The sequence below is a fragment of the Myotis myotis genome, unplaced genomic scaffold, assembly GCF_014108235.1.
Source record: "Myotis myotis isolate mMyoMyo1 unplaced genomic scaffold, mMyoMyo1.p scaffold_m19_p_1, whole genome shotgun sequence".
In the NCBI taxonomy this organism is placed as follows: Eukaryota; Metazoa; Chordata; class Mammalia; order Chiroptera; family Vespertilionidae; genus Myotis; species Myotis myotis.
The window spans coordinates 140,764,409-140,781,552 of record NW_023416313.1 but is presented as its reverse complement, the minus strand read 5'-3'; the positions used below and the strand labels follow the sequence as shown (position 1 = coordinate 140,781,552).

The 17,144-nt window shown below is 37.7% G+C and overlaps 1 protein-coding gene across 2 annotated transcripts in view; it reads right to left on the bottom strand.

Annotated features, from left to right (window-relative positions):
• Positions 1 to 17,144, bottom strand: part of STRN3 (striatin 3) — a 98,149-nt gene that overhangs the window by 13,302 nt on the left and 67,703 nt on the right. For both annotated transcript variants that reach the window (XM_036353873.1, XM_036353882.1), the window contains 5 exons: positions 9,696 to 9,829; positions 8,268 to 8,443; positions 8,024 to 8,071; positions 7,650 to 7,771; positions 2,116 to 2,283 (listed from right to left, as the gene is read on the bottom strand). In XM_036353873.1, the coding sequence (XP_036209766.1) occupies positions 2,116 to 2,283; positions 7,650 to 7,771; positions 8,024 to 8,071; positions 8,268 to 8,443; positions 9,696 to 9,829 (648 nt within the window). The remainder of the gene's footprint in view (positions 1 to 2,115; positions 2,284 to 7,649; positions 7,772 to 8,023; positions 8,072 to 8,267; positions 8,444 to 9,695; positions 9,830 to 17,144) is intronic.

Here is a 17,144-nt window from a genome sequence, read left to right as displayed (position 1 = left end):
CGAGATGTTGAAAGGTGATGCGAGGAATCTGACACCACGCCTGATGAATAGCACTGTCCAGTTCTGTGAGATTTAATGGTTGTGGAACCAGCTGCCTGATGGCTTTTAACTTCGTCCCACAAATGCTCAATTGGATTGAGATCTGGTGATTGTGGGGGCCACCTAAGCAAGGTAAAGTCTCCCTCATGTTCTTGAAACCACTCCTGCACAGTACGAGCACCGTGGCATGGCGCATTGTCTTGTTGGAAGAAGCCATCTCCATTGGGATATGCCATCAACGTGATAGGATGAACTTGATCAGCAATGATACTTAGGTATGTTGTGCTATTCACATATTATGACCTGGCCCTCTAGCAACTTCAGTGAGAAATTATAGCTAATTTGCCTACGAACGTCAGGTGGTCATAATAATCTAGCCACTCAGTGTATATATCTTACTGTAAAGTGACAAATTAGCATTCTCACATCACTGTCTTCGGAGACTGTTCACCTGTGATATTTTCAGATCTGTAAAAATAAAGTGTGGACTCTGGAATCCACTCATGCAGTGCTATCCCCTACAGTGGTCTGAGCAGCAATTTCTCTCTTTAACATAATAAATTCACTGGCCAGATCAATGCACAACAAGATGAAATCTGGAGTCAAGCAATTAATTACCTAGATGAAGCTAGAAACAAATATCTAAATGAATTTTTACCTCAAAAACTTGGGTAACACAGACCTAACAAAATTAAGCATATATTAGTCCTCTAAAATGTTTTAAGCCCTAGCCGATTTGGCTCAGGGGATAGATGGTTTGCCTGTGGACTGAAGAGTCCTGTGTTCAATTCCAGTCAAGGGCACATACCTAAGTTGCAGGTTCCCTGGCCCTGGTCAGGATGCCTGCAGGAGGCAACCAATCAATGTCTCTCTCACAGTGATGTTTCTCTCTGTCTCTCCCTCTCCCTTCCACTCTCTCTAAAAATCAATGGAAGAATATCCCCGGGAGAGGTATCCTAGGGAGAGGATTAATAAGCAAACAAACAACAAAAATAATAAAAATATAATGTTTTAAAACTAAACATAATTTTTAATAAAAAAAAAAGTTTGGCCCTGGCCAGGTGGCTCAGTTGGTTGGAGCGTCACCAATCCATGCACCAAAAAGTTGAGGGCTCAATTCCTGGTCGGGGCACGTGCATACATTGCAGATTTGATCCCCAGTTGGAATGCAGACGGGAGGCAATCGATTGGTGTTTCTCTCTCTCTCTCTAAACATATCCTCAGACGAGGATAAAAGAAAAAAAAAAGTCTGACATTTACAACTAACTTTAAAAAATGACTTAGAAAATAAGACCAATACAAGTACAGTATATGTATGTAAACAAATGTCACAGGTAAACTGGTTAAAGCCTTCTTTGACAGGAAAAGATTTGAAATCATGCATGTTACTTAGTTTGTACTTCCCAGTTAAGGGTGCTATTTCAATGATTACAGCTAGATTTCTTAATCAGTGTGCTCATATATGGTTTGCAGGTATGCTTAACACTGTGATCCCTTCGATTTCTGTGGGAAGCCACCTGAAGCAGGCAGAGAGCCTTGTGTTGTCCCTATTACTAGCCTCATTTGTCTATTCCACTATTACATAGAAATAGCTTTGTTTTTTAAATAAAACATGTCCTGAAAAGGGTATAAAAACAAAACACTGAACTACAGGATACATTTGCAAAGCTTCCCATTTATAAAAAATAACAAAGGGAAAAGATTATCACAAGCTTTTTTTTTTTTTTTTTTTTTTTTTTAAATATATTTTATTGATTTTTTACAGAGAGGAAGGGAGAGAGATAGAGAGTCAGAAACATCGATGGGAGAGAAACATCGATCAGCCGCCTCCTGCACATCTCCCACTGGGGATGTGCCCGCAACCCAGGTACATGCCCTTGACCGGAATCGAACCTGGGACCCCTCAGTCCGCAGGCCGACGCTCTATCCACTGAGCCAAACCGGTTTCGGCCCACAAGCTTTAAATTCTTTAAATTTCTTGGAGCAACAAAGAAATAGTAAATCAATTGTCCTTTTTATCTCCCCCCCCCTCCCCCCCAAAAGTTAGCTTTTTTCATAGAGACAAAATTTACATACCCTTGTTTCCATTGTAAGTGCAAATACATGGCAATTTTTCTTGTGGCTTCCATAACCTAACAGTGCCATCTGCTGAACATGATAGTAATTGATTTTTTATACCACTATAAGCAAGACCCCAGACAGCATCTGTATGAGCCACTAAAGTGCCAGCTAGAACATTTGGCTCTGGGAAGAAAACAAACAAACAAAAATGAGCAAAACTAAGTTGAAGTATATAAAGATAACTTACTATATAATTAAGTATAAGGCTACACAAACCAGCTATAAGAAGATAAACCAAAATGAATACAATGGCCATCTCTTCTAAGTTGTGAATTTATTGGTTATTTTTACCCACCTCCCCAGTACATTCTTGCATTTTTTCAATTTTCTGTAAGGAATACATACTTTTTAAAAAACAGCTTTGTTGAGATATTACTCCCATTCCATAGAACTCACCAATGTAAAGTGTACAATTCAGTGTTTTTGGTATGTTTACGGAGTTCTGCAATCATCACCACACCAATTTTAAGACACTTTCACTACTCGTTAGCTATTTCCATCCAATTCTTCTTCCCTGCCTTTCCGCAACTCTAAAAAACCACTGATCTACCTTGTTACTACAAGTTTGCCTATTCTGGACATTTCATATAAGTGACCTTCTGTAACTGGCTTCTTTCATTTAGCATACTGCTTCCAAGGTTCATCCATGTTATAGCATATATAAGTATTTCATTTCTTTTAATTGTCGAGTAATATTCCATTGTATGGACACACTACGTTTTATTCATTCATCACTTGATGGACCTAATGGCTAATAACACTGTGCCTCATTTGTCCTACAACCCTGTTTCTCTAATAAAACCCCCACTTTACACAGGTGTCTCTTATCACTTCCACAATTCTCACAGTTCCCAACCTTCCATCCTCATGAATAACTATCTCTCATACTTCATTGAGAAAATATAGCACTGAAATAGGAACCCCTTCCCATCCTCCTGTCTCCCAATCTATAAATCTGCTAGTGTCTAAAACCATCTTCTCTGTGCAGCTGTAAGTAAGGAACTGTCCTCCTTCCTATCAAAGGCTAATTATACCAGATGTATTCTGGATTCCACTCAACTCACTAAACTGCTTTCATATTTAACATTTTCCCTGCTACAAAAATTCTCCTAATCCTTGGGATCCACAAGCCCAAAACTGTGCTTTAGCGTCCCTCAACATAAACAAAAAGACCTTCATTAACCTTATGCTGCCCTTCTGCCAAAGAGTAGAAAAGCATAGAGTAAATGTTTTTACCTTCCATTTACTCTCCAAATGACTCAAATATTCCAACTTTACAGTACAACATGAAATGTGTATTCCTCTCTCCACTCTGCCCCCTATGTCCTGCAACAGACCGAGTCACCTTTTTAAACCTTACAATTACAGGTCACTTCCTGGCTTAAAACTCTTTACAGTAGTCCCCCCTTATCCCAAGGGATACATTCCAAGACACCCAGTGGATGACTGAAACCACAGATAGTACCAAACTCTATATACAGGGGTGGGCGAAAGTAGGTTTACAGTTGTGAGTACGCGAAACACAGTTAATTCTTGTATTATTTATGTATTAGTGTATTATTTGTCTCCTTCCTACTATTATTATTTCACATCCTCACTTATGATTTATCTTTTAGATAATGTCTTATTCCACCTGAACTGTAAACCTACTTTCCCCCACCCCTGTATACTATTTTCCTACATATACATACCTATGATAAAGTTTAATTTATAAATTAGCCACACTAAGAGATTAACAACAATAACTAATAATATAGAACAATTATAACAATACTAGAGGCCTGGTGCACAAAAATTTGTGCACTCGGGGGGGAGGGGGAAGGGGGAGTCGCTCAGCCCGGCCTGTGCCCTCTTGCAGTCTGGGACCCCTCGGGAGATAACGACCTGCTGGCTTAGGCCTGCTCCTGGGTGGCAAAGGGCAGGCCCAATCCCTAGGTGCAGCCCCTGGTCGGGCTCAGAGCAGGGCCGATTGGGGAGTTGGGGCGCCACCCCGTCATGCACAGAGCAGGGCGGATTGGGAGGTTGCGATGCCACTCTCAGTTACACTCAGGGTAGGGCCGATTCGGGGGTTGGGGCACCGCCCCCTGTCACACTCAAGGCAGGGTCAATGGGGAGGTTGTCGCCACCCCGTCACGCACAGAGCAGGGCCGATCAGGGGGTTGGGGCGCCACCCTCTATCACCCACAGAGAAGGGCCGATCAGGGGGTTGGGGCGCCGCCACTGTCACACTCAGGGCAGGGCCGATGGGGAGGTTATGGCTCTACCCCGTCACACACAGAGCAGGGCCCGTGGGGGGGGCGGGGGTTGGGGCGCTGCACCCTGTCCCACACAGAGCTGCAGGGCGATCAGGGGGTTGGGGAGCTCCCCCCTATCAGGCACAGAGCAGGGCCGATCAGGGGGTTGGGGCGCCTTCCCCTGTCACGAACAGAGCAGGGTGGATAGGGAGGTTGTGGCCCCACCCCGTCACACACAGAGCCGCAGGGTGATCAGGGGGTTTGGGCGCTGCCCCCTGTCATGCTGATCCCGGTGCCGGGAGGCCTCGTGGCTCCGCTGATCCCGGTGCTGGGAGGCGTATTACCCTTTTACTATATAGGGTAGAGGCCTGGTGCACGGGTGGGGGCCGGCTGGTTTGCCCTGAAGGGTGTCCTGGATCAGGGTGGGGGTCCCCACTGGGGTGCCTGGCCAGCCTGGGTGAGGGGCTGAGGGCTGTTTTCAGGCTGGCAGGTGACTGAAGCTCCCAACTGCTCCTTTTTTTCTTTTCTTTTTTTTATACTGGGCCAGCTTTAGCTCTGGCTCCAGCTCTGAGGCCTCTGCTGCTGAAAGCAGGTATCTGGTTTGTTTGGGTTCTATAATCGAAACACTGTATCAACTCCAGCTCTGAGATCCCTGCTGGCTGAAAGCATGTTTCTGGGGTTTTGTTTAGCTTCTATATTTGTAACAATGTTTCAAACTGCAAGCTCAGAGGCCGGCAAGGCAGGCAGGGAACATTGGTTTCCTCCGTCACTGAAGCAAGCAAGCCTCATGTTAGCTTCAAGCTGCCTGGCTGCCGGCTGCCATCTTGGTTGGCAGTTAATTTGCATATTGCCCTGATTAGCCAATGGGAAGGGTAGCAGAGGTACAGCTAATTACCATGTTTCCCTTTTATTAGGTAGGATACTATACCAAGTTATGTGAATGCACTCTTTCAGCAAACTAGCACAAATTTCTTTTTTCGGTAGGTTGCAAATTTAATAAGCAAGAGAACTTACATAAAAGGCTTGTTTTGAATGGCAGCAAGACAAGTAGAATCTTAAGTGCATTTAGAGGCCTTAACTGAGTTCAGTAATGTATTCAAGCCAGCTGGTCTCAACATCTTACTCTTTCAAGGCTATATCCTTAAAAATGACTTCTATTTTGGGAACAGTAAGCAAACCGTACATTCTAAGGACAGGGGAGAGGGTATAAGTTGCCTCAAGGGTGAACTATTGTATTCCTGAGTCTCTCATTGAGAAGCCTCCAATTGCCTGGGTTCAGCTCAAGCATGAATTTCTTTTTCCTTCTTCACAATTTCATGGACAGGAACCTCAGCATATGGTATTTTATTTTCCTATTTAGTCAAAAACTTTCACATTCTCACTTAAAGGAAGCATTTTATAGCCCTGGCCGGGTGGCTCAGTTGGTTGGTGCATCATCCCATACACCAAAAGGTTGTGGGTTTGATCCTCAGTTGTGGCGTACAGGAGGCAATGGATCGATGTTTCTCTCTTTCCCTTCCCCTCTCTCTCTCTCAAATCAATAAAACAACAACATATGCTTGGATGAGGATTAAAAAATAATTTCGTTTTGGTATATTCCAATTGGCAGCATTAATTCTCTTGCACTTTGGGGCCATTATTAAGTAAATTAAAGGTTACTGGGACATAAGCACTGCCATACCTGGATACCAAGTGACTAACGGACAGGTAAGCATATACAGTGTGGATATGTTGAAAAAAGGAATGATTCATATCTAGGGCAGGATCGAGCGGCAGGATGCTGGATTTCATCATGCTACTCAGACTGTGTGCAAGTAAAACATAAAACTTACCAATTTTTTATTTCTGGAATTTTCCAGTTAACATTTTTGGACCATGGTTGACCTCAGGTAACTGAATCCTCAGAAATCAAAACCGCTGAAAAGGAGGGTCTACTATACTAAAATTTCCCTTTTATATTGTATATTTTAGTTTGAATGTCACCATTTTAGACTACATGTAAAGAAAGTTCCACCCATTACTCTCTCTCATAGTACTGTACTTATCACGATTTTTAACTATACTCTATCCCCTTGCTTATCTGTTTAATGCCTATCATTTCCATTAGACAATTCTTACTTCTTCCTTTAAAAAAATATTTTTATAGATTTTGAGAGAATAAAAGGGAGAGGGAGAAAGAAACATCAATGTGAGACTGAAATATTCGATTGGCTACCTCCTGCACGCCTCCTACTGGGGATGGAGCCTGCAACCTGGGCATGTTCCATGACCAGAAATCGAACTGGCAATCTGTCAGTGCATGGGACAATACCCAACCAACTTGAGCAACACCACCCAAGGCTAATTCTTACTTCTTGATGTAGTACTTAACACTAAACCTGGCAAAGTTAGGCACCAAGTGTGTGTTAAATAGAAACACTAAAGAGCTCAAGTTCTTCTTAAATAAACCAACCATTAAGTAGACCACTGTTTATTTAACCAGAGGCTCGGTGCACAAAATTCATGCATGGGGATGGGAGTCCCTCAGCACGGCCTGAATCCTCTCCAATCTGGGACCACTGGCTCCTAACTACTCACCTGCCTGCCTACCTGATCACCCCTAACCATTCTGCCTGCCTGCCTGATCGCCCCTAACCACCTCTGCATGCCTGCCTGATCTCGCCACTAACTGCTCCCTGCTAGCCTGATGTTGCCCCTAACTGCTTGCTCCCCGCGCCAGACTGCTTGCCCACACTGCACCATCTGCCGGCCTGATCGTCCCCAACTGGCCCCCACTGCCGCGTCATGTCCCCAGCTTGGGACACACACAGGCAGAGTTACATTAGTGCTGGGCGGGGAAGCACGCAGGCAGCATCATGTTAGCACTGGTCAGGCCTCCACAGGGGGCCACCCCCAGGCCGGGCCACACAGAGGCCCTCCTGGTGATGGATTGTGACGGCGTGGCGCAAGTCCCCGCCCACCTGTGCCTGCTGCACACACAGCCTGCTGATGGGTCATTATGCGTGAGAGCGTCCCAACCAATTTGCATATTACCCTATTATTAGTATAGATATTTTGGACACCATAGAGAAAGTACCAATTCATAGGCCTAAATATTCATGGCCTATTTTCTAATGTTTCTCCTTAATAAAGCAAATTATTAGAAATGGAATAACTAAACAAGGAAACTAATACATGTTTAAACAAGCTTCTAGATGAGGTATTTACTTTTGCCAGCTCCACACACTTAAAAATATATTTTGAACCTTTGCTTACCATATGTATCATATGGATCCACATTAGGGCTAGGCATATTCCACCACTGGATGGTTGCATCTATACCACCACTGAAACACTGCTCTCCATTAGAACTAATAGCTAATGATAGAACAGGGCCACTATTATAGGAAGAAAAAGAAAAAAGTTACTTATAAAGCTTAGAAAAGAAACTCATATATGCAGTCTCCAACCTCTGAATTTGTGTGGCATCTTAAAACTGTATAAGGTAAACATGTACACTTGAATAGTAATGACTATATTCTCCTAATACAATTATTAATAAAATAAAATACTAATCAAGTACTGTCTTTTCTAATATAAAACAAACATTACTACAATTTTATAAGATTTATGGATAAAATAAAACTTACATGTGGGCCCTAAATGTGTAGATAGGCTCTACATCTAAAGAGGCACTCCTAAAAGGGGGTAGGGGGAGAGAAAGGTTGGGAGAGAAGACAATTAAATAATCGTAAACCATTGGCTGATATTCAAGAATCATTAGGTAAGATCAAATTGAGTGCATGCATGATATGGGACCATAAAAAATAATTACTTCTAATTTTTGACAAATCTGGAAGGAAAAAAAACATAGGTTACCGTTAAAATACTTACTTTTTGGCAGGAACTGTTTTTTGCAAGTTCCAAAGTTTCAGAGTATGATCCTCAGAAGCGGTAACTAGAACAGGTTCTACAGGATGAAAAGCTAATGCCCGGACTCCATCAAAATGGCTACGTAGTGTATACTTGGGGTTCCATGTCTTTCGAAAGGCATCTTTATTGGCAGGCAACTAAAAAGAAAAAGCACAATATTTAGTGGTAAAAGTAGTAAATTAATAGACATGTGGAATTTTTATTTGTTTTGGTGTGTTTAAAACATATATGTTAAACTGCTTTGCTAAACTGTCTAGTAGAAATTTAATGTACCTTTAAAGCTTTATAATAAATCTTTATCATTTAATAAGAACTAAGAATAATTTCATTAGCTTTCAAATACCTACATCAAATGGAGTCCCTCAATCTGTTTTACCTAATCATCAAGCTAAACTCAAAGGTCCTAGGAAATATCAGATGAGAACAAAGAACTACCATGCTACAATACCTTATATGAAAACAATAAAAATTAAATAAATTACTACCAAAAATCCAAGAGTACAATATTAATAGTACAGTTGTCATTCAGAAAATTAGCAACGTGAAGTTTTTAAAGGCAGCAAGTTAAGGTACTTCCCAAAAGTTTGAACTAAAGACACTTTAAGAATATGTTCATCATTACTGTTGATACTGACATGAGGTTAATCTTTTTATCATCATTTCTCCATCTGTAAAATAGGCTATGAACTCTCTCCCAAACTAGTCAAGTTTACTAGAATTTAGTCCCCTATGTACTTTATAAAATGTAGAAAAAAATGAATTCGTTAAAAAACAAAACATTTGCTGAAAACTGCAAATTCATTATATAAAAGTTAAACAAGTTTAGTTAACTCTCAATTGAATGTTTACTGTATATAAAAAATTTAATCCCAGACTAGTTTTACCACTAACACTGTCCTTCCCATTTCCCCTCCATCCTCCCCCAATCCCTCAAATGAAGGACTGAAAATCAGGAAATGGCAACAAGCTAACTTGAACATTATCCTTAAAAAAATAAAAGTTCCAAAATAAAACATGCTTTTTAAGAAGTGTCCTGAAGTGATCAGGCTATTTTTCTCCTTAACATTGAAATATGGCTTAACTTGAATAAATAATTGAGAGTTGACTACTCAAGATAGATATTTATTGATCAGTATTTTAAGATAATCAATCATCCCAAACTCCTAACTAATCCACCACAATACCTAAGAAAAATTTAACCACCACAAAGAAACTAGTTATTAAAAAAACACACAACTACATGTCACTTCAACTCAACATATTGACACACAAACTTATCTTTTCCATGCACCTTGATATTAATTCTATTTTATAAATGTTTCCAAAAATAAGGAGCCTTCTATTAAATCATTAAAAAATTAAAAATAAAAAATTAAAAACTGCACTTACATCATAACTATAGTCTGCATCATTTGTTACCGTCAAGTCTGCAAGGTCTCCAAGGCCCAGTACACTTAACAAAACATCATCAGAACCCATAATAAATGACTTGCCTCCTCCAGATGGAAACGTTATTGGTTCAGCTATAAAGAACAAAACCGCTTCTTAAATGCTGAAAAATCATACAGTATAAGACAATATTGTGGGGGAAATGTAAGCACTTAACAGTTATAATACAGTAATATAAATTTTATCTTCCCACTTCCCTCCTTATTTCTTCCACTCAAAAAATCCTATTACTAAATAGTAAAAAATAAATGTTTATTTAGGAACTACAACAAAATCTCCCACAAAGCAAATAAATGTATATTAGATATATTATTCCAGGGTGGGAGGTGGGGCACAAAAGCTCTATTTAAATCACTTTATCACTTCAGTACAATTATAACTATAGTATTTTTTAAATATTGTAAATTGTTGGGAAGTCCTTTCGCTTTGCATCCTATTTGCTTAGAAGTGCTAGGTATTCTAGTTCCTGATAAAAATTAATATAAGCATTCAAATTAAATTATCTCCATCTATAATGCCATGTATCAATTTCCTGAAATGAAGCCTTAAATCGCTCAAATTCCTCCAATAACAGCAATGGTCTAGAAAGAGGGCAGTTCTACCACCAACAATGTCAATTTCCTTTCTGCAAAAGGTTAATCCATGTGATATTTAGAATGCCTTCCAGCTTTCAAGATTTGACTACAATTGTTTATTTTAACTTCCCTTTTATTTACTATGATACTTCTAAAATAAAATAACTATAGAATTTTAAGTTAAATTTATAATACTTTGAGCAATTAAAATCAAACACTGCCATAATTAGAATAACTATACTAATATATAAATATTTTGCTATAACAGTTATAGTATAAGCAATAATTCTCAGTTATCATTGCAAACATGCTTTGAAAGCAAAATTTTAAGCTTAAGATGCCAGGGGAAAGTACACAAGTCACTGTAATAAAAAACAACTCAATATATCAAAACAAATTTAAAATTCATGAGCAAAATTAAAAGGAAAACAGTATATAAAAACTCAAGCTAATTATCTATTTTGAAAAATTTGAGTGATACAAATTTAATACACTATAGGAAACAACAGGTATAACACTTGTCAGTCATCATTAACACAACTACTGAAAAAAATTAAGATACAAGTCAACTTTTCCTAGATAAATACTATAGCAAAAGTAAAATTAATCTATATTTACACTATCTTATTATTTATTAAAGTAAGCAATAATATAAAAGTAAGCTATATAATTTGACTCAAATCAAATCTTACATGACACTGCTAAAATGAAGCTGTGAGTCAACAGCTAATCTAGAGTAAATTTGATAGAAAATATACATAGGGATACTAGTAGTATTTAATTTTTGAATGATTATACTAATTGAAACTGAATAATGTATAGAGTACTGACCCTTCCTACCAATATTTAGTATGCAATTATTGGTAATACCAAAGCAGCTAAGAACAATAAACTCAATATTTTAAAATTATGTTTAAGAACAATTATATAAAAATTCATTTGGTACTATTTACTCAAAGCATTTTTAGCCAGTACAAGGTCATATATTTCTTTTAAGCTCATAATTTGTTTATAAGAAATGTTAGAACAAAATGCCACAATTCCTTCCACTCACAATTATACAAATCTCAATAAAAGCCTAATAAAATAACTTTAACATAATAAGTTAATTTGCATTATTACATATTCTTTTTACAAAGATATTTCTAATCAGTTGTTGACCAATGTAGGGGCATGTGAAGGGAAGTGCCTGGGCTATCCGGGCTAGTTTTATTGGAGTTTTAAACAAAAAGTTGGTATTTGTATCCATTTCTAATTAGTCATATGACTACATTTCTCAATCGCTAAACACACATATAATTACATATATATATATATATATATATATAGCAAGCTATGCTGCTCACTCAGCGTTTATTACATATATATGTGAAAAAATCTTTTAAGCTATATTTCTACTTTCCATAATCACTCATCACCACTGTGGATGTGATAATCACAGTAAATATTCAATTTATTCACTCTTGTTTTCTTATAGAGGAAATTAATTTGTATTCTATAAATTCATTTTATTAATGTTAATACAATTACTTATAGCACATAATCACATAAGCATAAAAATGTCATTGGCAATTCAAAGAAAAATAAAATTATTAAAAGCAGTTTTTAATGATGAAAATTATGACACTTTTTATTAATAGCCTAAAAGATTTCATCAAGCAATTAAACAATACTATTATCATTTCCCTTTATGGAAATATTAGGGTCCCAAATGGGATCTTACAACAAGATCCTTTTGTAACTAATCCTCCTTTTTATAGACACTTAATGACCAAGGAAACCTCTGTAGCTCACATAATCAAACTCTTCTTCCTCCTTCAATTTTATCAAAACTAAAGAACACAGCCCAATAACTGATTCAGTGTTGACATGGTATATCTTAAGTCTTTACTAAAAATAGTCTGAAAGGTTGTAATACAGAACTTTCTCTTTCTGAAAACAGACATTTTGTCTTTACAAAATGATGTATGACATGGACTTCAACAGGAAAGTATGAAGTTGGAGGTTGCCACTAAAAAAAAAAAAAGAGATTATGAACTCTGTTTCTTTCTTAGCTTTATGTAGAGACTGAATTTGCTTCTTTTAAAATAAATGCTAAGATTTACAAATAGGTTTGTACTTAGCTCCCCATTTCCTATTCCTTCCACCATTAAGAGTTATATCACTGACTCACTTTTTTTTTTTAAAGGACACACACATAAGCACACATAGAGAGCACTAAATTGATTTAAATGCAAAATCTACAGTTTAATGTACAACACAAACTACAAAAATTTTAGCAAGTTTACCTATGCATTATTTGGCAAAACAACCCAAAAGCTAAAGAAGATAAACCACCTGAAATGCATAAAATGAAAAATAATGGATTTGGTATGTGGATTTTAGAAAACACTTCCTGATGTAAAACAGGAAAATAGCTCAATAGCAGAAAATAGATTTGGAAAAGTCAACAGACTATTTTACTTTTCATGCATTAATATGTTTTGTTTGGCTTTATTATTTCTCGCCATAATCTGTAATTGTCATATATCTGCATGCAGATATGATTCTAAGAGAAAAAAAAAACGCAAAATTATTTAAGTTTAACTGTAAGAAAAATGTGCTACTAGAGAACTCCTAAAGGAGAACGGATGTATTAAAATTTTTTGACTGAGGCATCAAATTCTGTTACATAGCGAAAACAGAAATATCAATGAAATTAAAATCTATATGCCAAATTATTAGATAATTAAGTATCTTATACTAGAGGCCCAGTGCATGAAATTCATGCACTGGGGGGTGGGGTGGGGGCGGGGCGGGGGAAGAAGGCGGTCTCTCAGGCAGGCCTGCGCCCTCTCGTAGTCCGGAAGCCCGAGGGCAGTGGTTGGCAAACTCATTAGTCAACAGAGCCAAATATCAACAGTACAACGATTGAAATTTCTTTTGAGAGCCAAATTTTTTAAATTTAAACTATATAGGTAGGTACATTGTTATGATGGCAGTCGGACATCCTTATCCTTAGCACTGCCACAGAGGCGGGAGAGGCTCCTGCCACCACTGCTGTGCTCGCCAGCGTGAGCCCGGCTTCTGGATGAGAGGCCCTCCCCCTGTGGGAGTGCACTGACCACCAGGGGGCAGCTCCTGCATTGAACATCTGCCCCCCTGGTGGTCAGTGCACGTCATAGTGACTGGCTGTTCTGCCATTCAGTCTATTTGCATATTAGCCTTTTATTATATGGGATCATGTCACAGTAAGCCCTTGGTAAGAATTCAGTCTCATTACTTAGAATTATAAGTATCTGCACCTAAATTATAAATAACTGAAATATATAAACGTATCTTCAGCTAAAATCAATTCTGGAAAACAAAAAAATGCCTAAGTAGTACTTTCATTTCATGCACATTTCTAGTTTCATTACCAAGTATACTTGGTACCAAGTTAAAGAATAAGATGCTGCCTTATTCTAAAATGATTTTTTAAATTGCTATTTTCTGAAAGCTAAAGTTAGATTTCTGAGAGGTTCTCTGAATTGACCCCTGGGATAAAAACAACTCTACCTAAAATTAGCCAGTATGGTTCAGTGATTGGAGCATCTGCCTGCCCACCAAAGGGTAGCAGGTTTGCTCCCTACCCTCAGTCCGGGTGCATGTGGGAGGCAACCAATCAATGTCTCTCTCTCAAATTGATGTTTCTCTCTCTCTCTCTCTTTCTCTTCTCCCCACTCCCTTCCACTCTCTCTGAAAAGCAGTGGAAATAATATCCTCGGGTGAGGATTAACAACACACACACACACACACACACCCCAAAAGAAAGACACAGAAGCAAAAAATTTCAAAATTCTCTTAGACAATTACATCACGAGCTTGCCCAACATGTTCTATGATGATGATTTAAAGCCATTTTCATTCCAGCCAGTGTCGCACACTGGTTGAGTGTCGAGCTATGAACCAGGAGGTCACGGTTCAATTCCCAATCAGGGCATATGCCCAGGTTTTGGACTCAATCCCCAGCGTGGGGTGTGCAGGAGGCAGCCAATCAATGATTCTCTCTCTCCCTCTCCCTTCCTCTCTGAAATCAATAAAAATATATTTTAAAATAAAAAAAATAAAGTCATCTTCAGCATTTTAAAACAGCAGCAAATTACAATACTAAGGAGATGTGACTTGGAATTAACATCTCCTGCAATGTAAATAAAATGGTAGCTAAACTTTATACCTTCCTCTGCTTTTGCACCTTCATAATCAGTCATTCTAGTAGTGGATGAACTAGACTGATTAATGATTCCTGAAGGGATGTGGGGCAGCTCATCATGTCCCAGATCAGCTATGATGTCATAGAGTTTTGTCCTGTTGACCCTTGTAAATTAATGTCAGCAGTAGGGGTTCTTTTAATGGCTACCACTTTACTTGTCTGCAGCCTCTAAAACCAACTTACTAGCAAAACAGGATTTTAAAGAATTTCCAGTTACAAAAATCTCAAATAATTAAAGATGTCTTCAGTTTTCCATGTCATCCCCCCAAAACATTAAAATGATTTAAATATTTAAGATATTCAATATTTCTGTGAATGTTACTATAAATATATTGTTTTATACATATATAATTGAGCCTTCTGTCACTGAACTAAAGTTCTATAAACTCATAGACACAGAAAGTACCACTAAAACAACAAGAAATGTTGGTGTTTAAGGTTAATATTTAATAACAAAGAATAAAGCATGAGTTTTTCCAACTTAATAAACTATTTTGAAAAATTAACAAAGAAATAAGTACAAATGATTTTTTTTATGAGGGTGCAACAAACAATTAACTTTCCCTGGTGTTTTTGTGGATATTTTCCTGCCACATTCACACAAGTTTTTCATTAACAAACCAACCCAAAATGTGTTTTCACTTTTTCCAAATTTGAAAAACCTGCTTTACCCATAAACTCTGATTTCCTCATTATTAAAAGAAATACTTAAAAAGTTAAGTTTTCCCTTTTCCAATGTATTGATAATCAAGTCAGATGATGTATAGAAATTCTATAACACCAATAAAGGAGAGAAGAGAAATGACAGATAAATCATATTCTATAAATGGAAAAGACAGGAAAGTTAGGATATATTAGAATCAGTAAGAAAACTAAGACAAGTCAATCACTAAGAACCATGTACATATTCTCAGAATGTGAATCTTTGAAAAGGGAAAGCCTCTAAATCTTTTAAAGGAAATGAAATAAGCATCAACTTTATAGGTATAAATAGCATAGGAGTAACAATAAACCATAAGAATAAGATCACTTGTTAAATATGTATTACAATTTAAACTTTCCATGTTGAAAACTGAAACAGACAAGTATCAAAGGAAGTCTTAAAAGATTTTTAAATTCCCTCATATTTTAGAGGTTACAGATGCTTCATGCTTGCTTCAAATCATGATTTACATATTACAAATATGTTATTGATTTACATATTTTTATTATATGCAGAAAAAAATGGAAAGCATAGGAAGCCCAAAAAATCCTACCTGATCAAGATTTTAAGAAAACTAATTAACTTAGAACTTCCTCCTCACTCCCTCCCCCAATTACAGAAATTATTAAAAAATGAAAGGTCTTGCCTGGATGGCTCAGTTGGTTTGAATGTCGTCCCATGCACCAAAAGGTTGTGGGTTCAATTCCTGATCAGGGCACATACCCAGGTTGTGGTTTTGATCCCTGATCGGGGCATGTGGGGGAGGCAACAGATCTATGTTTCTCTGTCACATCAATCTCTCTCTCTCTCTCCCATCCCTTCTTCTCTCTAAAATCAATAGATATATCCTCAGGTGAGGATCTATATATATAAAAGCCTACTATGCAAAGTGTCCCCTTGGGAGTTCAACACCAGGGGGTGGCACGGAATAAAGGAAGAACCCGGCAGGCAGCCGGCAGCCGGGGAAGTGAGGCCCTGGCTGGCAGCAGGAAGCCGCTAGGGACCCTACCCGTACACAAATTTCGTGCACTGGGCCTCTAGTTAAAAAATAAAAAGAAAATGGAGTTTTAAACTAGATAATATTGTATCATTGTTAATTTCCTGATTTTCTTCATTGTGCTGAGGTTATGTAAGAGAATTTCTTAGTAGTTAGGTAAAGAACTCTAAAGTATTTAAGGAGCAACATGTCTATAACACTCAGTTTTCTGAGCTGTTCAAAATAATAACTGTACATTTTTCAAAGAGAAAAGGATAAAGCAAATATGGTAAAATGTTATTATTTGGGGAACCTGGATAAAAGGTACATGGAACTCTTTGCACTATTCCTGTAACTTTTCCTGAGCCTAAAATTATAGCAAAGTAAAAAGTTAAAAGGAAAAGGAAGCTTAACCCTTTTGAAGCCTGAGGTAAAAATAACCGCCTCAAGTCTCTTTAGGTTCATAGTCTTGCCTTTTGGAAGTATTGATAAAGTAGAGCTCTTCATGCATACCTCGCTTAGCAAGAAATTAACACTGAACTGTATCTATCATCCAAGATAAAGTTGTCACTTTTAAGTCATTTTTTTTTTTTTTTTGGCTTCAGATAGGGGGACGAAAGGGTGGGGTGGAATGAACAGATAAATGTTAGCATCTTAGCTCTTGATTTTAGAAGACTTTCTATTAAAGAGTCAAATCATGACTGAGTCTTTACAAAGTTAAAAAGCTCATAGATATTTTTGCCATTTTTTCCCTTTCCAGTAAAAGGGTAGTTAGATTGGTTTACGACTATTGATTCCATATGGTAAAGTTGGCAAATAATTTTCTTCCCTCTAAGAAGTTGGACAAAAAAAATCTATAGAAACTTAGTGCTAAGATCCAGTAGATATGAATCATTCACATTTT